Here is a 24,049-nt window from a genome sequence, read left to right on the forward strand (position 1 = left end):
ATTCAATTCGATAATTACTAGGTGATGTGTACCGAGGGTCAGAGCAATTGACCAATTGGACAAACATAAATAAACTCGAAAGTAACAGCAGGATGGGTAAAAAGTAAACCATACCTCGTGAAATTAATTGAACTATTTGAGATGGTAATTAATTCAGTGGATAATAGTGCACAGATATTCTTTAAGTGCAGTATGGTTTCCAATGATTTTCATGGATACAGTGATACCTAGACCCTTTGAACCTGCTCCACATTCAATATAATCATTGTCAATCCTCTCTACCGGCACCATATCCCGTTCATTCCACATACCCCTTGCTGCCCTTTGTTCAAAATGTTCATAAGTGATAGTAGAATTAGGCCATTCGGCCCATCAAGTCTTCTACCTCATTCGATCATGCCTGATGTATTTTCCCTCTCAACCCCATTTTCCTGCCTTCTCCCTATAACCTTTGGCACCCTTACTAATCAAGAACCTCTCAATCTCTACTTTAAAATTCCCCAATGACTTGGCCTCCACTGCTGTCTATGGCAATGAATTCCATAGATTCGCCACCCTCCTGCTAAAGAAATTCCCCCTCATCTCCATTCTAAAGGCACGTCCTTTTACTCTGAGGTTATGGCCTCTGGTCCGAGACTCCCCCTCTCTCACTAGCGGAAATATCCTCTCCACATGCACTCTAACCTTTCTAAAGGTGCATCCTTTAATTCTGAGGCTGTGCCCTCTATTTTGTGCCAAGGAATCTGTTTGTTTCTTACAACTTGTCTCCATCTGAGGATGTAACTAGGAAAATGGACAAGGGAGAGCCAGTGGATGTAGTGTACCTGGACTTTCAGAAAGCCTTTGATGAGGTGCCACATGGGAGATTAGTGGGCAAAATTAGCGCACATGGTATTGGAGGTAGGGTACTGACATGGATAGAAAATTGGTTGGCAGACAGGAAACAAAGAGTAGGGATTAACGGGTCCTTTTCAGAATTGCAGGCAGTGACTAGTGGGGTACCGCAAGGCTCGCTGTTGGGACTGCAGCTATTTAAAATATACATTAAAGATTTAGATGAAGAGATTAAAAGTAACATTAACAAATTTGCAGATGACACAATGCTGGGTGGCAGTGTGAAGTGTGAGGAGGATGCTATGAGGATGCAGGATAACTTGGACAGGTTGGGTGAGTGGGCAGATGCATGGCAGATGCAGTTTAATGTGGATAAATGTGAGGTTATCCACTTTGGTGGCAAGAAGAGGAAGGCAGATTATTATCTGAATGGTGTCAAGTTGGGAAAAGGGGAAGTACAAAGAGATCTGGGTGTCTTAGTGCATCAGTCACTGAAAGTAAGCATGCAGGTGCAGCAGGCAGTGAAGAAAGCTAATGGCATGTTGGCCTTCATAACAAGAGAAGTTGAATATAGGAGCAAAGAGGTCCTTCTGCAGTTGTACAGGGCCCTAGTGAGACCACACCTGGAGTACTGTGTGCAGTTTTGGTCTCCAAATTTGAGGAAGGACATTCTTGCTATCGGGTGATCAGTGGTTGGCCTGGGCTCTGTGAGCGGAAGGGCCTGTTTCCATGCTGATTCTGTTAACAGTGATAGGCTAACTGTTTAGCTGTGTTTCTGTTTTCTCTTTCCTTCTTTTTGAAATAGTGGGGTCACATTTACCATTATCCGATCTGCAGGAACCACTTTGTAATCTGTAGCGTTTTAGATGATTACAACCAATGTGCCCATTCTTTCAATACTTCCTTGGCTACTTTGTCTAGTACTCTGGGATTTATCTGCTTTCAGTCCCATTAATACATCCAGCACTTTCTTGAAATCAATTCTAATTTCTTCTAATTTCTCCTTTTTGTTTCACCCTTTGTTCCCTAGCATTTCTGGCCAGTTAATTGTGTCTTCTTCTGTGAAGCTGGAACTAAATCATTTGTTTATTTACTCTGCCTTTTCTTTGTTCCCCATTATAAATTCTCCCACTTCTGACTGAAAGGAACTTGCATTTATCTTCACTAATCTTTTTACATAGTTGTAGAAACTTGTACAATCTATATTATGTTTACTTTGATACCCTGTTTTTGCTCTCTTAATAATCTTTGTAATTTTTTGCTGAATTCTAAACTGCTCCTCACATTAGGCTTGCTAAGTTTTTCTGGCAACTTTATTTGACTCTATTCTTAACTTCTTATAACTGTTGCAACATCTTTATTCTGTAAATGTCAGACATGCCTTTCAAGGAACCTAACCTGTCATAACCGACAATCCTTATATCTCTTCAGTTTACTTTGTTTAAATTTGTGATTCCTACATTCATTTCCTTTCAAGTACCAATCCAAATCCAACTAGAAAGATCCACTTGATTTCCACTAATCTTCTCGGCAGTCAGCTCCACATTCTGATTAATCATGAGGCAAAGAAAACATTTCCTCGTATTTCCCATGTATCGTTTGTCCAAAAAGTTTAGAATTGCTTCCACTGGCCCTTGAAACATTTGCTAATGGAAGTGTTTCCTATTATTTACCCAACCTAAATCATTTATGATCTTGTACAACTCTGTCACATTCCCAACTTTCCTTGCGCTGGGGAGAACATCCAGAGTTCCTAAAGTCCAACTTTATAGATGAAATCACCAAGGACCTTTCTACTAAAACCATTCTCAGGACATTTAAAGGACATTTTGACAACCACATGGATAAAAGCCTCAGCGGGGATGAGGGCCAAGTGCAGGCAGGCGGGACTAATGAAGGTTAGACATCTTGGCCGGCATGGGCACGTTGGGCCGAAGGGCCCCTTTTCCCTGCTGTATGACTCAATGATGCTCTCTGTGACTCTATTAGATCAAGGAAGACTTCTTGATTACTTGATGACATTCATTGAACTTTTGGAAAGAAGAACAAGCAGGCTGGAACCATGTTTCAAAGCCTTGGATTGGCTCATCTGATACCAACTGAACATGATTGAATGTTAACTTGAAAACCAGACAGTCGATCAAGCTAGTTGCAAATCTATTTTTAACTTGTTGAACAATCTATGTTATAAACATTTTTTTTTAAAACCCATCAATTTATGGCAATTAGCTGTATATTGCATGGGCTGATTAAGTTAATTAGTGAGAAAAAGAAAGACACTCCTTTGCAACTCAGAATTCGCTAACCCTTTCCTTATGGTAGTTGAATGATAAATTCATCATGCCATCAAGAAAAAGAGCTGACTGAATTAAGCTAATTACATCTACTTTACATCTGGTAATCAGACCAATTAGGAAATACATTTTCCTCACAACAATGAAGGGAGTTTGAGCTAGGTATTGGCTAAATGTTTTTTCTATTAGTGTTATCGATAGTTAGAAGGGCATGGAAGATAGTGAGATGTGTGTTGGATATACCAATATGCTAGGGTTGTTTGAGATCAAGAAAGAGGTTGGTATTGGGTCTCTTGAAGAGCCTTCAGGTGATAAATCCATGGGGCCTGACGGGATGCATCCCAGGATATTGAGAGAGGGAACGGAGGAGATACCAAAGGTCTTGATGAAGATCTTCTCTAGCCATGGGTGGTCCCAGAGGACTGGAGAGTAGCCAATGTTGTTCCTTTGTTAAAGAAAGGAATTAGACATAATCCAGGAAATTATCGGCCAGTGAGCCTCACTTCAATGCTATGTAAGCTATTGGATTCTTCAGGAGAGAATTTACCTGCATTTGGAAGAGATGAGAGGAACAGATCGTGTAGATGTACAGAGACTCTTGTCTAGAGTAGGTGAATCGAGGACCAGAGGACAAAGGTTGAAGGCGAAGGGGAAAATGTTTAATAGGATTCTGAGGGGTAACTTTTTCACACAAAGGGTGGTGGGTGTATGGAACAAGCTGCCAGAGGAGGTAGTTGAGGCTGGGACTATCCCAACGCTTAAGAAACAGTTAGACAGGTACATGGATAGGACAGGTTTGGAGGGATAGGGACAAAATGTGGGCAGGTGGGACTAGTGTAGCTGGGACATGTTGGGTGGTGTGGGCAAATTGGGCTGAAGGGCCTGTTTCCACACTGTATCACTATATGTCTCTGTGACAATAGAATATTATAGGCAGTCACCAAGGTTGTCCGAGACAGATCATGTTTTATGAACTTGATTGAGTTTTTGAGGAGGTGACGAAGATGATTGATGAGGGTAGGGCCCAGGATGTGGTATATAAGGATTTATATAAGGCATCTGATGAAGTCCCCCATTGTAAACTGATCCAGAAGCATGGAATCCAAGGTGACGTGGTAGTTTGGATTCAAAACTGGTTTACCCACAGAAAACAGTGGAAGGGAGTTGCTCTAGCTGCAGATAGACGCAAAATGCTGGAGTAATTCAGTGGGACAGGCAGAATCTCTGGATAGAAGGAATGGGTGATGTTTCGGGTCGAGACTGAAGAAGGGTCTCGACCCAAAACATCACCCATTCCTTCTGTGCGGAGATGCTGCCTGTCCTGCTGAGTTACTCCAGCATTTTGTGTCTATATTCTCTGTAAACCAGCATCTGCAGTTCCTTCCTACACATTGTTCTAGCTGGAGATCTATGGTGAGTGGAGTTTTGCAGAGATCAATGCTGAGACCTGTGTTGTTAGTTATAAATATGAATGACTTGGACGCAAGTGTAGATAATAGACAATAGACAATAGACAATAGCTGCAGGAGTAGGCCATTCGGCCCTTCGAGCCAGCACCGCCATTCAATGTCATCATGGCTGATCATTCTCAATCAGTACCCCGTTCCTGCCTTCTCCCCAAACCCCCTGACTCCGCTATCCTTAAGAGCTCTATCGAGCTCTCTCTTCAATGCATTCAGAGAATTGGCCTCCACTGCCTTCTGAGGCAGTGAATTCCACAGATTTACAACTCTCTGACTGAAAAAGTTTTTCCTCATCTCCGTTCTAAATGGCCTACTCCTTATTCTTAAACTGTGGGTGGGTTGGTTAGTAAGTTTGCAGACAACACTGCCAAAGTTGCGGTCACAGTTTCGGCACTTACTCTTCCCAAGATTTTAAATGCTCCACATTCTGCAGCTGGGGCTTCAGATGCTAAGGCCCTAACCTCTGGAAAAATAAATAGACAACGGTGGAAATGCCAAACAGGCCAGACAGCATCCGCACAGAGAGAAATTGGTAACGTTCATGTTCTCACCCTGGAATTCTGTCCTCACGGCACTCTGCCTTCCTACATCCTCTTCCTGAGGAGATGTTCCTTAAAATCTAAATCTTTAATTGAGCTAGACACAAAGTGCTGGAGCAACCCAGCGGGTCAGGCAGCATTTCTGGAGAAAAAGAATGGCTGATGTTTCGGGTGGGGACCCTTCTTCAGACCTATGTAACTGGTCTCCGTTACCTGCACGAGATAGCCCAGCTGTTGGCGGTTGTGCAGCAGAAAACAGAAACAGAAAAATTGTTTTTAGTAATCTCCCCTTGCTTTCTTTGGGGGAGAATTTATATTTCCTCTTTTAAAAAGATTATTACTTCTGCTTCCCCACGCCCCACCTCCATCTTTCAGTCTGAAGAAGAGTTCCGACCCAAAATGTCACCTATTCCCTTTCTCCAGAGATGCTGCTTGACCAGCAGAGTTACTGCAGAAATTTATGTCCTTTTGTGTAAACCAGCCTCTGGAGTTCCTTCCTATACATTGCTTCTGCAAAATAGACTGCTGGCTCTGAGTCAATAGACAATAGACAATAGGTGCAGGAGGAGGCCATTCGGCCCTTCGAGCCAGCACCGCCATTCAATGTGATCATGGCTAATCATTCTCAATCAGTACCCCGTTCTAAATGGCCTACCCTTTATTCTTAAACTGTGGCCCCTTGTTCTGGACTCCCCCAACATTGGGAACATGTTTCCTGCCTCTAACGTGTCCAACCCCTTAATAATCTTATTAAGGGGACCATAGAGTCATACACTATGGTCCACATCCCGTCTCTGGCTGACAAGACACACCAGCTCCTCCTTACGAGATTAGGATATTGATTCGGCATGTTTCCAGTGACTCTATCAAACTTTTACAGATGCACCATAGAAAGCATACTGTCGGGTTGCATCACAGCTTGGTTTGGGAACAGCTCTGCCCAAGACTGCAAGAAATTGCAGAGAGTTGTAGGTGTAGCCCAGCCCATCACACGGACCGAAGTCCCCACCGGTGACTCCATCTCCGGCGTTGGAGGACGGTGGGAGAACAAAGGGGGACCCAGTGTGGGGGAGCACTCTAGTTTAGAATCCTCTGCCCAGGGGATAAGTCTGCGTGCGTTTGTTTGTTTGTCCGTTTGTTCCGGTGAAGGCGTTGTGCACACGGCAGCCAGACCACAGTCGCTTGCCTTTTTCTTTTTGTTTTCACTTTTAATTTCAAGTCTTTGTGTACCTTGTGTGTTGTGACTGTTGGCAGACCAATTTCCCTCCAGAGATGAATAAAGTTTTATCGTATCGTATCTACACTTCCAGCTGTCTCGGAAAATAGGCCAACATAATCAAAGACTTGTCTCACAATGTGAATGACATTCCTTTCTTTGCCTAGTTCCCATTTGGTAGAATATATAGAAGCTTGAAAGCACTCACAACCAGATTTAGGAACAACTTCTTCCCCTCTTTTATCAGGATTCTGAACGATCCTTCCATAAGCTAGGATACTAACTGATTCACCCACTACCCCATTATGGACATTGTAATCTGCCTATGGAACTGATGTGCTACAATGTGCTACAATGCTGAGAACTATATTCTAAACTCCGAGGTATTTATTCACAAACTGCTGGAGTAACTCAGCAGGTCAGGCAGCATCTCAGGAGAGAAGGAATGGGTGACGTTTCGGGTCGAGACCCTTCTTCAGACTGAAGAAGTTTCTCAACCCGAAACGTCACCCATTCCTTCTCTCCTGAGATGCTGCCTGACCTGCTGAGTTACTCCAGCATTTTGTGAATAAATACCTTCGATTTGTACCAGCATCTGCAGTTATTTTCTTATATATTCTAAACTCCTTATCTTCCCTTTGTTCTATCTATCGTACTTGAGTTTAATAGATACTCAAGTACAATAGATACTACTATCTATTGTACTACTACAATATTTATGCATAGTATTATCTGATTTGATTTGATAGCATGCCGAACAAAGCTTTTCACTTACCTGACACTAATAAACCGAAACATAAACCTAAGATTGATGTTCCCCTACAACTTCATGAGAGTGGTTTGAGCAGTGGATCAGGATGGTAGAAATAGTGAGGTAAAACAATGTGGTTCTTTCCACAGTTCAGAAATAGAACAGCATGTGCAGGGGCATTTAACAATACAAAGTTAGAGGCTATCGTGGACAAAACCAAATACCTCAAAGATATCGGCCTGAGTCAGGCAGGCACAGAAGTACCTGCTGATCGACTTTCTCATTCAATATATAATGCGATCGCAAAGCTATTTAGCCTTTCAGTCTAAATGGCATCAACAGCATGGAACCTGTGCCCATATAGATTCCTGGAATGAGCTGGAGAATGCTCGTAAAAATAACAACATATTTTACCTAAAAATAAGAGGTACCATGGAGTGATTACAAGCAGTAATTTAAACTCAGTAATCAAGTAACTGTTAGAAACTACCTGAGCTTCACTGTTGCAATTCAATCATCATTAGAAGGTCTTGTTGCGATCACTGACTTGCAATCATTTCTATTATTCTGTGCCTCCTCTTGGAAAAAGACGTGTAGTTTTAGCTTCAAGGCTAGTAATAAATTATTTTTGTCTATAATTTCAGTTATACTTTTAGTTCAGTTATTTATTAATTCCAACTTTACCGTTTCAATTAACTTGGATTATTCACTTTACCCATATAAGGATGATGGACAACCAATGTGAATTACTAATGGCATATTGTCTTCCTGTAAAACAAGCTAGTAAATAGTTGAAATGATTTTGACAATGATCAATGTGCTGATGGCTTTGGACAGCTTATTTGATTTATCATTGTTGTTATAAAATTACACAAAATGGGTTATTGCAAATTATTTATTTCTTAGGTAATAGCCAATAATGGCAAGTCTGCCTTTGCAGCCCTTATCTAAATGTCCAGGGCAAGTGATGGGCCTTGCTCCTGAATTGTTGACATATTAGACAATAGACAATAGGTGCAGGAGTAGGCCATTCGGCCCTTTGAGCCAGCACTGCCATTCAATGTGATCATGGCTGATCATTCACAATCAGTACCCCGTTCCTGCCCTCTCCCCATACCCCCTGACTCTGCTATCATTAAGAGCTCTATCTCGCTCTCTCTTGAAAGCATCCAGAGAATTGGCCTCCACTGCCTTCTGAGGCGGAGAATTCCACAGATTTACAACTCTCTGACTGAAAAAGTTTTTTCTCATCTCCATTCTAAATGGCCTACCCCTTATTCATAAACTGTGGCCCCTGGTTCTGGACTCCCCCAACATTCCCTGTCCACTTCCACCTATATCCCTTTCTTTGACTTCACTTGCACTCCTTTTCTCTCCTCATCTTACACCTTTGTGTCTTATTTTCATCTCTGGCCTTTGTTCACCCTAGAGCTCTTAAGGATAGCAGAGTCAGGGGGTATGGGGAGAAGGCAGGAACGGGGTACTGATTGAGAATGATCAGCCATGATCACATTGAATGGTGGTGCTGGCTCGAAGGGCCGAATGGCCTACTGCTGCACCTATTGTCTATTGTCTATTGAAAGGGGAGAGGTGGGGTAGGATAATGGGAGAAATGGTGTGTGTGTCTGGCTGGGGAAGAGGGAAGAGGAGGGAAAAATGGGGGAGTGGTTGCTACCTAAAACTGGAGGTTTCCATGTTCATACTGTTGGGTTGTAAGCTACCTAAGCGGAATTTAAGGAGCGGCAATATATTTCCAAGGATGGTTAGCAATGAACTAGTCAGGTCTTCATTATGTTGGTTGCCAGTTCAATATTTGACAGGGGTTTTGTTCAGGTCAGCTTCACCATTCCTGGTGGTGAGATTTAGGAAGAAGTACTAGTCCAGTTCTATAACCATCCACTTAGTGGGGGGAGGTGGGGTGGGCACCTTGGTGATAATGGCACCATTGCTTCCAATCTTTTTATTTTGTGTAAGTCGCAGGAGGGAGTGGATGCTCAGATAACCTGCTGGCGTTGTTGCATGCGTGCTTTCTGCACATGGAACTTTCTTCAGCCACAGTAGAGATGTCAGTAAAGATGGTGGACATTGAGTTTAGTGCCAAAACAACAATCATGGGCCTGAAGAAGGGTCTCGACTTGAAACGTCACCTATTCCTTTTCTCCAGAGACGCTCCTGACCTGCTGAGTTACTCCATAATCTTGTGTCTACCGTCAGTGTCAACCAGCATCTGCAGATCCTTCCTACACACTCGTGGTGAACATTGACCGTACTGAGCCATGTTGTGGGTGCGACCTATCAGGTTGCTGCTAATCCCATCTTAATCTGGATTTGACCTTTTTTAGTGGAAATGTGGAGATCCTCTTTGTTCCCCAGGATGATCCTGGAGTACAGGATGATCCTGGAGTACAGGATGATCCTGGAGTACAGGATGATCCTGGAGTACAGGATGATCCTGGAGTACAGGATGATCCTGGAGTACAGGATGATCCTGGAGTACAGGATGATCCTGGAGTACAGGATGATCCTGGAGTACAGGATGATCCTGGTGTACTTGAAGGAGGAAAGTGAGGCCAGATTGTACAGTAGTTTGTGCAGTCAGTTTTGCTGAACTATTTCCATTACTCCTCTACAAAAGCATCTTTTGCAGCTGAGGACTAAGCAATGTCTTGGTTTATCATCTCATCTGAAAGGTGCACCACCAATTGAGCCGTGTATCCTCAGTGGTGGATTGGAGAGACAGCTTAGATTTGGTACTCAAGTTATTGTGGTTCAGCGGTGAGACTAGTGCCCTATGGGCCACTGTTGACATTAAGGCAACATAAAGAGTTGGTAGATGCAAGGAACTACAAAGAGTCTGAAGAAGGGTTCTGACCCAAAACATTACCTATTCCTTTTTTTCCAGAGATGCTGCCTGACCCATTGAGTTACTCTAGCATTTTGTGTCTATCTTCAAGAAACTGCAAATGCTGGTTTATACAATAAAAACCCGCAAAGTACTGGAGTAACTCAGTGGGACATGCAGCAACCCTGGAGAACATGGATAGGTGATGTTTCAGGTCGGGACCCATCCCAAAATGGTCACGACTAGAAACGTTACCTATCCATGTTCTCTCGAGATGCTACCTTACCTGCTGAGTTATTTCAGCATAAAGAGTGGGTTGGAAGGAACTGCAGGTGCTGGTTTAAACAAAGATAGACACAACATGCTGGAGTAACTCAGCGGGACAGGCAGCATCTCTGGAGAGAAGGAATGGGTGACTTTTCGGGTCTTGACCCTTCTTCAGACTGAGAGTCAGGGGCGGAGGAGCCTGATGGTTACAGTTTTGGACTAGTAACTCTTCCTAAACCTCACCACCAGGAATGGTGAAACTGACCTAAATAAAAGCACTGCCAAATATTGAACTGGAAACAACATAACAAAGAACTGAATAGATCACTGAAAGTCCTTCTGTAAAGTGGTTTGCTTGTCTTACCCTGATCAGGCATATACCCAGCTTCGGTCTCATTGGTAGGTAATAAATGCTCTCATGGTAAAATCATTTACGCAGAGAAAAATGGATTGGACGGCACAGTGGCACAGCAGTACAGTTGCAAAGACCTGGGTTCGATCCTGACAGCGGGTGCTGACTGTACAAACTTAGCTTGTATTTTCTCCCTGTGACCGCGTGGGTTTTCTCCGGATGCTCCGGTTTCCTCCCACATTCCAAAGATATACAGGTTTGTCGATTAATTGGCTTTGGTAAAATTGTAAAATTGTCCCTAGTGTGTAAGGTAATGTTAGTGTATGGGTAGACACAAAATGCTGGAGTAACTCAGCGGGTCAGGCAGCATCTCAGGAGAGAAGGAATGGGCGACGTTTCGGGTCGAGACCCTTCTTCAGACCCTTAGTGTATGGGGTGATCGCTGGTCGGCGCGGATTCGTTTGGCTGAAGGGTCTGTTTCTGCGCTGTATCTCCAAAGTCTAAAGCCTTAATGTCTGAAGTCGTGATAATGCAAATAAAATCAATGTCTTCTTGAGAGACAATCAGTGTCATTGAATACGAGAGGCAAGCACTTTGTCATCTACATAGAGGGGACAGGTTTATCAATGTTTGGCAATAAACAGACAAGCTCGCTTTCCTGAACCAAGAAGTTGTCAAGATAAAACAGACCGATTCAACAGCACCTGAAATGAAGCAGCCAACTTTGGCATTGTCTGAATAGAGCAGGTAGGAACAGCGTTGTCTTGGAAAACCAGTGTCGTCTGAATAAGGCAGATAAGGTCAATATTGTCAGATGAAACAGCCAAGTTTATTGTTGTCTGTGAGCAATACCCCGAAGAGCTTTTCAATGAAGTGCACTTGCTATTTAGCATGATGTCTAAGGCTTGCCTTATTAACTGCTTCTCTAACCAAGTTTAGGGCAATCAAATTAAAATGAAATATATTTATAACCAGCATTATTTAGTTGACTTAAATTACAGTCAAACGTACATTTTAAGTAGGTTTGCTTTTGTCAGACTTTGTAGGGGAAGTCACAGAGGCATGACAATCTACAAATTGAATTCACATATTTTCCAGTGTTAATTAGTGAAGATGCCTGATGAGCAACCAAGTTATACACAAAAGTATTGGGATTCATAATTAAATAAGTACATTTAAAAACATCACAGGCTCAGTAATTTATAATCTTTTCATGTTTAAAACTGGAACTGCCTCAACCACTACACCCGGCTGTGGGATCCAGGCGAACACCACCCTCTGTGTAAAAAAGTTGTCCCGTACATCTCCTTCAAACTTTGTCCCTCTCACCTTATACCTCTGTCCTCTAGTATTTGAATTTTCCATCCCGGGAGAAAGGTTCTGACTGTCCACCCTATCTATTCCTCTCATAATTTCATACTCTCTATCAAGTCTTTCCGCAACTTTCGGCATTCCAGAGAAAACTATTCAAGTCTGTTCAACCTTTAATAGACCCTAATCCAGGCACCAATCTGGCAAACATGTTCCCAATGTTGGGGGAGTCCAGAACAAGGGGCCACAGTTTAAGAATAAGGGGTAGGCCATTTAGAACGGAGATGAGGAAGAACTTTTTCAGTCAGAGAGTGGTGAAGGTGTGGAATTCTCTGCCTCAGAAGGCAGTGGAGGCCAGTTCGTTGGATGCTTTCAAGAGAGAGATGGATAGAGCTCTTAAGGATAGCGGAGTGAGGGGGTATGGGGAGAAGGCAGGAACGGGGTACTGATTGAGAGTGATCAGCCATGATCGCATTGAATGGCGGTGCTGGCTCGAAGGGCTGAATGGCCTACTCCTGCACCTATTGTCTATTGTCTATTGTCTATAAACCTTCTTTGTATCCATTCTAAAGCCCTCTTATCCTTCCTGTAATGGGGTGACCAGAACCACATGCAATACTCCAAATGTGGCCCAATCAAAGTCATATAAAGCTGCATCATGACTTTATGACTCTTATACACAATGCTCTGAACTATGAAAGCAAGCATACCCTATGCCTTCTTTATCACTCTACCTGCTTGTGCTGCCATTTTCGGGGAGTTATTGACTTGGACCCCAAGATTCCTCTGTACATCAATGCTGTTAAAGAATGCGCTACTAATTGTATATTCTGCCCTTACATTTGATTTTCCAAAGCGCGCCACCTTACACTTGCTCCTGCTACCCATTTCTGTAGCTGATCTATATCCCGTTATATGTACCCCTAATCCAGTCATACTTTGCCATTAGCGGCCACCATGGCCCAGCAATCTTTGTGTCATCTGCAAACTTACTAACCCACTTGTCGACATTGCGGAAGTCCACTGGTCACAGACCTCCAGCCAGAATATTGTGCTTCCACCACCAGTCTGTCCCTGTCCTCCATCAGTCAGTGTGTTGTGAATGGATACGATTGAGTCACTGTTAATCCCATGCATTATAATCTTCTGGATCAGCCTACCATGTGGGACTTTACTAAAATACACGTACAAAATCAACCACCCTACCCACATCAATAACATTCATCACCACATCAAAAATTAAGTTTTGAGTATAGAAATTGGGAGGTCATGTTGCAGTTGTAAAGCCATTGGTGAGGCCGCATTTAGAGTATTGTGTTCCGTTCCGGGCACCATGTTATAGAAAATATGTTGTCAAGCTGGAAAGGGTACAGAGAAGATTTACACCGATGTTGCCAGGGTTGGAGGGTGTGAGCTATAGGGAGAGGTTGAGCAGGCTGGGACGCTATTCCTTGGAGTGTAGGAGAATGAGGGGTGATCTTATTGAGATGTATAAAATCATGAGAGGAGAATCGACCAGGTAGATGCACAGAGTCTCTTGCCCAGAGTAGGTGAATCGAGGACCAGAGGACATAGATTTAAGGTGAAGGAGAAAAGATTTAATAGGAATCTGGAAGGCAACATTTCCACACAAAGGGTGATGGGTGTATAGAACAAACTGCCAGAGGAGGTATGTAGTTGAGGCTGGGACTAACCCAACATTTAAGATACAGTTAGACAGGTACATGGATAGGACAGGTTTGGAGGGATATGTACCAAACGTGGGCAGGTGGGACTAGTGTAGCTGGGACATGTTGGGGCGGTGTGGGCAACTTGGGCCAAAGGGATCTGTTTCCACATTGTATCACTCTATGACTCTAAAAAATTAGATCAATTTAGTAAGGCACGATCTGCCATGTACAAAGCTATGCAGACTATCCACAATTAACTAATTTTCTTCCAAATGGGAGTAAAGAGGGGATCTTATCGAAACGTATAAGATTATTAAGAGGTTGGACACGTTAGAGGCAGGAAACATGTTCCCAATGTTGGGGGAGTCCAGAACCAGAGGCCACAGTTTAAGAATAAGGCGTAGGCCATTTAGAACGGAGATGAGGAAAAACTTTTTTAATCAGAGAGTTGTAAATCTGTGGAATTCTCTGCCTCAGAAGGCAGTGGATGCCAATTCTCTGAATGCATTCAAGAGAGAGCTAGATAGAGCTCTTAAGGATAGCAGAGTCAGGGGGTATGGGAAGAAGGCAGGAACGGGGTACTGATTGAGAATGATCAGCCATGATGACATTGAATGGCGGTGCTGGCTCGAAGGGCCGAATGGCCTACTCCTGCACCTATTGTCTATTGTCTAAATCCTATTCCATAGAATCGTCTCCAATAGCTTCCCCACCACTGGTGTGAAGCTCACCGGCCTTTAATTCCAAGGGTTCTCTCTATTTCCTTGCTACTGTAAGGATCCAACATTTCTGAAGGACTACTCAGCCGTCCTCTTTGATGCAGGTGGGGGAATGGGAATCATTGCTGCAGTAAATCATCAGCTTCATGTCCAGCTTATGGACTGGATTTCCAATATTGTAAATGAGTGACCTTGGCAGTCGAGCCATGGCATGGAGCCACTGCCTAATCTGCCCTGTTATCTCCAGCAGCTTTAAAACCAGTGACAGTGGAAAGGCTGTTCCAGGAAAATCCACATTGAAGGTCTCAAGGCTATGGCAAGGTCAGCCCTTCTCAGTCAGAGCCTCACAGAGAATCAGATGTCTCCTAACCAGCATTAGCTACAGAGAGCTACCAGTGTAAGGACCACCCTGACTTTCACTATAACACGCATCTATGAGGAAGCCCTCGAATTCTCTAAAAAACATCACGACTGGCTTGTGTGTAGGAAGGAACAGCAGATGCTGGTTTAAACTGAAAAGACACAAAAAGCTGGAGTAACTTAGCGGGTCAGGTAGCATCTCTGAAGAAAAGGAATAGGTGACGTTTCATGTCGAGACCCTTCTTCAGACTGAGAGTCAGGAGAAAGAGAAAGGAGAGATTGAGAGACGGTGATATAGAGAGATGCAGAGCAAATGAAGGAAAGATATGCAGAAAAGTAACGATGATCAAGGAAAAGGTCCATTGTTTGTGTGTGGGCTACGTGTTGATGAGTTATACAGACAATGAAACTCACCAGGACGACAGTGAAACTAGTACAGTGAGTGGATTGATGAGAACAACTGGGAAATCCAATAGCTAATTAACCACAATTCACCATTATGACAGTGACCACAGTTGCAAAGTACGACATTGATGGTAAAATGATTTGCAGTTGTGAAACATGCTATACAAATTTAAGTATTTCAATTGTGGGATTCCTGACTATGAGATTACTAATTAACTTTGTCAAGTTACACAGGATCCAAATTAATCCTGTCCTTGTTTGGTTCCACATTTCGACAGGTACATGGATAGGACAGGTTTAGAGGGATGTGGGCCAAACGCAAGCAGGTGGGACTGGTGTAGATGGGACATGTTGGCCGGTGCGGGCAAGTTGGGCCTGAAGGGCCTGTTTCCACGCTGTAAGACTTTATGACACAAGAGCAAAAGAACAACAGTAATCTATTTAGTCTCTTCAACAATTGATTGCGATTGCAGCTAATCTGCACCACAATTCAATATAACCATCTTTGACCCATATTCCTCAAACCAAGTTGCACTTGGAAGGTGGCTTATAAACTACGACCTGTGTATTTTGTCCTTTGTCATTTCATATTTTAACCGACGCATACTTTTTAAAAATCCTAAACCGATATAATTCACCTCGGTTGTCATTATGTCACCATTACTTATTGGGGTAACTCACCAACTTTTTTTCTCTTTTATCTGTCCTTTCCACGTATCAGATACCTTGGAAGATTTATGTCACAACCTTGGTCACCATGCACCATTTCTATCCGATGATTATTTGGTCAAACCCATTTATCTCAATTTGTGTTTAAATTTAGTCATGTTATTGTGAATGCTTTATGCATTCAGATGAAGTGCCCTTAATTTTATCACTTTACCGTGGTTTCTTGATCTGACCTTGTTCACTGATGCACGCTGACTATTAAACTTCCTCCTTGCTCACTCAGCTTATCATCGCTAAATTGCTAGTTTGCTCCGCAGCCTTGACATCCTGTTGAGATTTATCACATTTCCCTGGTGAAAGTCTTTGATTATGTGTGATAATTGACAGGCAGTAATTAGGGAAGGCTGAGAAAAAGAGTGAGCACATCCTAGAGGTGAATGGCGATCTTCACCTTCGGCAGATCATTGCACGGATGGCAAAATGGGAAAGGTCATTCAGCCCATCATAATCCAATCTCAAACGAATACACTTATCATTACTCTGGATAGAAGGAATGGGTGACGTTTCGGGTCGAGATCCTTCAGAATGAGAGTCAGGGGAGAGGGAGACACAGAGATATGCAAGGGTGAGGAGTGAAAATGAGACACCAAAGGGGATGAAGTTCAAGGAAAATGTAGAATAGATCATTGTTAGCTTGGGGAAGGTGGCAATGAAGCATCCTCCCCCATCCTAGTTCTCTGACCAGTCTGACTATCCTCCACTATCTCTGTATGCTCCGTTGTCACCTTCCCCTAGCTAACAATGATCTATTCTATATTTTCCTGGACCTTCACCTCCTTTGATGTCTCGTTTTCACACCTCACCCTTCCATATCTCTGTCTCTCTCACTCCCAACTCTCAATCTCAACCCGAAACATCACCCATTCCTTCTCTCCAGAGATGCTGCCTGTCCCACTGAATTACTCCAGCATTTCGTGCCTATCTTTGGTGTAAACCAGCATCTGCAGTTCCTTCCGACACGCTTGATTACCTTCTCCCCAAAGGAATCGAGTTATTTGTGGAATGATTCAAAGCTTCTGTCATTATTACTCTGTTGGGCATTCCACTCTGTATCCTTGGTGGTTTGCATCATGGATACAACAGAGTTTAGTTTAGCTTAGTTTAGTTTAAAGATACAGCGTGGAAACAGACCCTTCGGCCCAGCGAGTCCACACTGACCAGCAATCACCCCATACACTAGTTCTATCCTACACACGCGGGACAATTTACATAAGCCAATTAACCTGCATGTCTTTGGAGTGTGGGAGGAAACTGGAGCACCCGGAGAGAACCCACGTGGTCACAGGGGGAACATGCAAACTCCGTACAGACTGCACCCTTGGTCAGGATTGAACCCGGGTCTCTGGTGCTGCAAGGCAGCAACTCCACCGCTGCGCCACCGTGCAGCGGGTAGAGCTGCTGCCTCGCCTCTCCAGGGGTGAGGGTTCAATCTTGTGGGGAACAGAATACTGTAAATGGGCGCTTGATGGTTAGCGTAAAACGCAGTGATCGAAGAAGACACAAGGAACTGCAGATGCTGGAATCTTGAGCAGAACACAAAGTGCTGGAGTAAATCAGCAGGTGAGGTGGCATCTGTAGAGGAGGCATCAATCTGAAGAAGGGTCCCAATCTGAAATGTCACCTATCCATGTTCTCTGGAGATGTTGCCTGACCTGTTGAGTTACCCCAGCAATTTGTGTCTTTTTTTTCATCTGTGGAGGGAGTGGATAGGGTGACGTTTCAGTTTCAGGACCCCTTCTTCAGACTGAATGACGAAGGGTTATTCAGTCCAAAGAAGGGTTCCGATCCAAAACGTTGCCTATCTATTGCCTCCACAGATGCTGCCTGACCCGCTGAGTTACCCCAGCACTTTGTGTTTTGCTCAGTGGTCGGAGGACCTGTTTCCATACTGTATGGTGCTGGGAAGATAACCTCCAGACTTGCTTCCAAGGTTAAATAAAAAATTAGGGGGTTTGTACAGCAGGGTGAGGTTGTAGGAGGGATGTTTCTACCAACAGTCAATTAAGGAGGGTGAAATGATATTGTGTAAAGACATTCATGGCTTCAGCCATAAATGTACACACTCTCTCGTTCTCTCCATCGATTGTCCATATACATTACCCGTACGATCTTGTAAGGTAAACGGCCCCTTGACTTTGATCTTTCCAGTCTTTGAATATATGTTAACCAGCAGCAGTAGAAATACAATGCCATCAGCTCATGATTAAAGGGTATTTTAATTTCTACAAAGCACAATAGACTCTCAGCAAGTGGAAAACCTTTACTGGAGATCTACCGCATGTATTTTGATTTGCTGTGCAGCTGAAATTATAAAATGCATTAGTGCAATGAACCAAATATCAGAGGAGGTCCACAGAGCAGCAGGTGTGTGGTGGGGGCTGCCACTTCCCTGAAGTGTTCCAGCCCGTGTGGTTTACCTGTTTATCTTGTCAGTGCAGGACATGGTCAGCAGCTGCTCTCCCTGCAGGACCCCGTCCCATGCCTGGATGGGATTGCAGGACCGGATGGGAATGGTGCCTTCTCCAGACTCAATCTTCGTTCTGAGATGGCCCCGGACTTTCCTGTTCAATGGCTTGCTGTGTTGCACTGGAAAGGACAAAATACCACTTTCAACACGTGCTCTGTAGAGGTGTAAAAAATCATGAGAGGAATAGATCGGGTAGACGCACAGTCTTTTACCCAGCCTCAACTACCACTTGAATCCTTTCTTGCTGTGAGCTGAGGGAGGGTGGGGAGGAAGTATGAAGGGATGTGGGATGAGCTGGCTTCATTGTCTCATACAGAGAGCTTTCCACATTAAACATAATTACAGATTCCCATTAATGGGTACTGAATGGATGCTGCAATTAAAAAGGCCACAAGGTTATAAAAATTACATTTTACATGAGGTGGAATCTGCATGTGCTGCCTGGAGGAGATTTCACGGTTGAAATCCCCTCAGCACAACCTGCATTGCTCTCCGCTTTAAAGAGAAAGCGTGCAGACTCCAGCAAGCAGTTCAATGTACATTACCGTGATACTGCTGGAGTTTAGAAGGATGAGTGGGGACCTCATTTAAACTTACCGAATAGTGAAAGGCTTGAATAGAGTGGATGTGGAGAGGATGTTTCCACTAGTCGAAGCACTTAGGAACCGAGGTCATAGCCTCAGAATAAAAGGACGTTCCTTTTGGGAAGGAGATGAGGAGGGATAGTCAGAGGGTGGTGAATCTGTGGAATTCGTTGCCACAGAAGGCTGTGGAGACCAAGTCAATGGATATTTTTTAGGCATAGATAGGCAGATTCTTGACTAGAATGGGTGTTGGCGGTTATGGAGAGAAGGCAGGGGAATGCGGTTGAGGGGGAGAGTTAGATCAACCATGATTGAATGGCGGAGTAGACTTAATGGGCCGAATGGCCTAATTCTGCTCCTATCACTTATGAACTAATAAATTCAGACTCAGAGATCTCATCAGGTTAGACGGCCCCAGTGTGAGTAATTTGGATGGCAACTAAAATCTAGTCCAACCCAGTCCAAAAATCTACAGTAGGTATTGTGGATGGATCAATTGCAATCCTGTATAGTCTTTCCGCTGACATGTTAGCACATAACAAGAGCTTTTCACTGTACCTCGCTCGGTACATGTGGCAATTAGTCTATATAACTGGAAGTGGTAACAGTGTTTCCACAGTCCATGTTTTATTTGTGGTTTTTATGGCATTTCCAAATAATACAATGGCTTGTGCACATCTCACACGGATAAAGCATCTTTGTACTTACATTCAGCCCTCGCTTCTCGATGAGAGTTCAGGCGAGCATCTCCACATGGTGGAGTACTGACGTACAGATGGAAAAGGACACTCTCTTTCAGCTTATAACCTCCCTCTTTTTGATGGGCAAAGATCGAACGTTCCCAGTCATCTGGCCGTTTACTTTTGGAAACACAGAGATTAAAGATCAGTGCAATAATTAAATGAATTCCCAATAAGTAAACTGCATTAGGTTCTCGAGGAGGAGAAGCTTATCCAAATTGTTGCAGTTACACCGAGTGAGATAATCCTGACAGAGTTTGCAATGAATGTCAATGTTTGCACAACGTTTGCACAGTAGCTGTAACTTAATTTATTTACAGCTTGCTATTTATTTTGGAAAATATCCTCCGTCTAGTAAATTCTATGGGCTTTCAGCCTTTTATTTGTTACAGATCACTTCTTCAGAGCACAATAAGGAGCATCATGGTGGTGCAGCAGTAGAGTTGCTGCCCTACAGTGCTAAAGACCCGGATTCGATCCTGACTACGGGTGCTGTCTGTACGGAGTTTGTACGCTCTCTCCGTGACCTGCGTGGGTTTTCTCCAGGTGCTCCAGTTTCCTTACACACTCCAAAGACCTACTCCAAAGGCTAATTGGCTTGGTAAAATTGTAAATTGTCTCTAGTGCGTGTCGGATAGTGTTAAGGTGCGGAGGTCGTTAGTCAGCGCGGACTCAGTGGGCCAAAGGGCCTGTTTCCGCGCTGTATCTCTAAACTAAACTAAGTAAAATGTCACATAACATATAAACCAAAAGATGAGAATACTAAGGTTTAGATTTCCTGCATTTCCTTTCTGGTCCTGATTCAAGGCCTCAGCTTGAAATGTTGACAATTCCTCCCCCTTCCCCCCCCACAGATGCTGCTCAACCTGCTGAGTTCCACTAGATAGACACAAAATGCTGGAGTAACTCAGCGGGACAGGCAGCATCTCTGGAGAGAAGGAATGGGTGACGTTTCGGGTCGAGACCCTTCTTCGGACTGGTTAGGGATAAGGGAAACGAGAGATATAGACAGTGATGTGGAGAGATAAAGAACAATGATGAAAGATATGCAAAAAATATAACAATGATAAAGGAAGCAGGCTGTTTGAAGGGTGAAAATGAGAAGCGGCTTGTGTGGGAGAGGGATAGAGAGAGAGGGAATGCCAGGGCTACCCGAAGTGAGAGAAATCAATATTCATACCACTGGGCTGTGAGCTGCCCAAGCGAAATATGAGATGCTATTCCTCCAATTTGCGTTTTACCTCACTCTGACAAAGGAGGAGACCGAGGGCAGAAAGGTCTGTGTAGGAGTGGGAAGGAGAATTAAAGTGTCCAGCAACCGGGAGATCAGGTTGGTTCACGTGGGCTGAGCGAAGTTGTTCCGCAAAACGGTCGCCCAGTTTGCATTTGGTGTCGCCGATGTATAAGAGTCCACATCTTGAACAACAGATACAGTAGCTTCTTCTTCTTGCGTTTGAGGCAGCAGAAATTATGTAACGCCCTCCAGGCGCTGTAGCCAGTGCAATGTGCTGTTGTCGAGAGCCGTGAGGTCTACCCCTCCACCAGGGGGGGGGCGGAGGACAGTGCAGTCGAAAATGGCGTTCTGCGCTGTTAGCTGGTCTGCTCCACACACGCAGTAGCTGAGGGTTGGAGGAGGTGCAAGTGAACCTCTGCCTAATCTGAGAGGATTGTCGGGGTCCCTGGACAGAGTTGAGGGAGGAGGTATAGAGTTCCACCCGATGTTTGTTTTCCATTGTTCCAGATTCCAGCACCTGCTGAATCTCATCTCTTAGATTTCCCACATTTGATTTTCAAATTGGATGTTAGTGCACCACAGGAACAGACCCTTTGGCCCATGAGGAAAGACATTCTAGCCTTAGAGGGAGTACAGAGAAGGTTCACAAGATTGGTCCCTGGGATGGCAGGACTTTCATATGAAGAAAGACTGGATAGACTCGGCTTGTACTCGCTGGAATTTAGAAGACTGAGGGGGGATCTTATAGAAACATATAAAATTCTTAAGGGGTTGGAGAGGCTAGATGCGGGAAGATTGTTCCCGATGTTGGGGAAGTCCAGAACCAGGGGTCACAGCTTAAGGATAAGGGGGTAGTCTTTTAGGACCGAGATGAGAAAACATTTCTTGACACAGAGAGTGGTGAGTCTGTGGAATTCTCTGCCACAGAAGGTAGTTGAGGCCAGTTCATTGGCAATATTTAAGAGGGAGTTAGATGTGGCCCTTGTGGCTAAAGGGATCAGGGGGTATGGAGAGAAGGCAAGTACAGGTTACTGAGCTGGATGATCAGCCATGATCATATTGAATGGCGGTGCAGGCTCGAAGGGCCGAATGGCCTACTCCTGCACCTATTGTCTATGTTTCTATGATGTTTGTGCCAAACATAATGCCAAATTAAATGAATCCCTTCTGTCTGCATAGGATCCAAATCCTTCCATTCCCTGTATATTTATGTTCCTAGCTCATGTTATGTGTTACTTCCACCATCACTCCTCGCAGTGCGTTCCATGCACTTACCACTCTCCACGTGAAAGAAATAACCGTGCACATCTTTTTGAAACTTTCCCCGTTACACTTCAAAGCTCAGCCCTCTCTATTTAACATTTCTACCCTGGGATAAAGATTCTGACTGTCGATCCTACCTAACTCTCTCATTATTTTTTGAACTTCCAGCATTGCACACTCCAGGGAAAACAATCGAGTTTGTCCCGCCTTTCCTTACAGTTAATACCCTCCAACCCAGGCTGCATCTGTCTTCTGCACTCTCTCCACAATCTGTGATGGGGTGGCCAGGACTGCACACACTACTCCAAATGATTCATCATCAAAGTTTTATAAACCTGCAACATGACGTTCTGTCTCATACTTAATGCCCCGACCAATGATGGCATGCAGCCCAATACAATAGACAATAGACAATAGGTGCAGGAGGACCCCCTTCGAGCCAGCACCGCCATTCAATGTGATCATGGCTGATCATTCCCAATCAGTACCCCGTTCCTGCCTTCTCCCCATACCCCCTGACTCCGCTATCCTTAAGAGCTCTATCTAGCTCTCTCTTGAATGCATTCAGAGAATTGGCCTCGACTGCCTTCTGAGGCAGAGAATTCCACAGATTCACAACCCTCTGACTGAAAAGGTTTTTCCTCATCTCAGTTGTAAATGGCCTACCCCTTATTCTTAAACTGTGGCCCCTTGTTCTGGACTCCCCCAACATTGGGAACATGTTTCCTGCCTCTAACGTGTCCAACCCCTTAATAATCTTATACGTTTCGATAAGATCTCCTCTCATCCTTCTAAATTCCAGTGTATACAAGCCTAGTCGCTCCAGTCTTTCAACATATGATAGTCCCGCCATTCCGGGAATTAACCTAGTAAACCTACGCTGCACGCCCTCAATAGCAAGAATATCCTTCCTCAAATTTGGAGACCAAAACTGCACACAGTACTCCAGGTGCGGTCTCACTAGGGCCCTGTACAACTGCAGAAGGACCTCTTTGCTCCTATACTCAACTCCTCTTGTTATGAAGGCCAACATTCCATTGGCTTTCTTCACTGCCTGCATGCTTCCTTTCAGTGACTGATGCATTAGGACACCCAGATCTCGTTGTACGTCCCCTTTTCCTAACTTGACACCATTCAGAAAATACTCTGCCTTCCTATTCTTACCACCAAAGTGGATAACCTCACACTTATCCACATTAAACTGCATCTGCCATGCATCCGCCCACTCACACAACCTGTCCAAGTCACCCTGCAACCTCATAGCATCCTCCTCACAGTTCACACTGCCACCCAGCTTTGTGTCATCTGCAAATTTGCTAATGGTACTTTTAATACCTTCATCTAAGTCATAGTGTCATTTTTCACCTTTTCCTTGCAATGCAAATGATAATCTTGTAGTATGTACTTCACGCTTTACAGAAGGTCATCCACATTTAGTCAAATCAATTATATGGACGGTTCATCAAGGTCAACTTAATTGTGGAATCTTCATGGTTGCTAAACTGATATATTAATGGGGCAAATAATACTAGAGGCATGTTTTGAATTTGTATCATGGCAGAAAATATCAAACCAGTGACCGGTTATGTTTCTGTTTTGTGTGGTGAGAAGAACAGCGATCTGTTAGTTTACCAGGAAGACATTTCTGTTTCCCGGATACGTATTGAATTCATTCTCTGCCTTTGCGGTAGACTTGATCCTTGTAAACAAATCTAAGCCACCAACCTGATATGTGTAGGAAGGAACTGCAGATGCTGGTTTAAACTGAAGATAGACACAAAATGCTGGAGGAACTCCTCGGGACAGGCAGCATCTCTGGATAGAAGGAATGGGTGACGTTTCAGGTCTTTAGACAGTCTGAAGAAGGGTCTCGACCTGAAACGTCACCCATTTCTTCTACCCAGAGATGCTGCCTGTCCCGCTGAGTTACTCCAGCATTTTGTGTCTATCACCAACCTGATGCACTAATCTTGTTCATCTTTTCCCAGAATGTAGAAATAAGGAACTGC

General features: G+C 44.0%; 1 protein-coding gene across 2 annotated transcripts in view; it reads right to left on the reverse strand.

The window, feature by feature from the left end:
- The window catches only part of adarb2 (adenosine deaminase RNA specific B2 (inactive)), a 634,387-nt gene that overhangs the window by 49,482 nt on the left and 560,856 nt on the right, over window positions 1-24,049 (reverse strand). For both annotated transcript variants that reach the window (XM_078425174.1, XM_078425183.1), the window contains exons 6-7: window positions 19,512-19,663; window positions 18,170-18,338 (exon numbers count right to left, since the gene is read on the reverse strand). In XM_078425174.1, the coding sequence (XP_078281300.1) occupies window positions 18,170-18,338; window positions 19,512-19,663 (321 nt within the window). The remainder of the gene's footprint in view (window positions 1-18,169; window positions 18,339-19,511; window positions 19,664-24,049) is intronic.

The sequence above is a fragment of the Rhinoraja longicauda genome, chromosome 2, assembly GCF_053455715.1.
Source record: "Rhinoraja longicauda isolate Sanriku21f chromosome 2, sRhiLon1.1, whole genome shotgun sequence".
Lineage (NCBI taxonomy): Eukaryota > Metazoa > Chordata > Chondrichthyes > Rajiformes > Arhynchobatidae > Rhinoraja > Rhinoraja longicauda.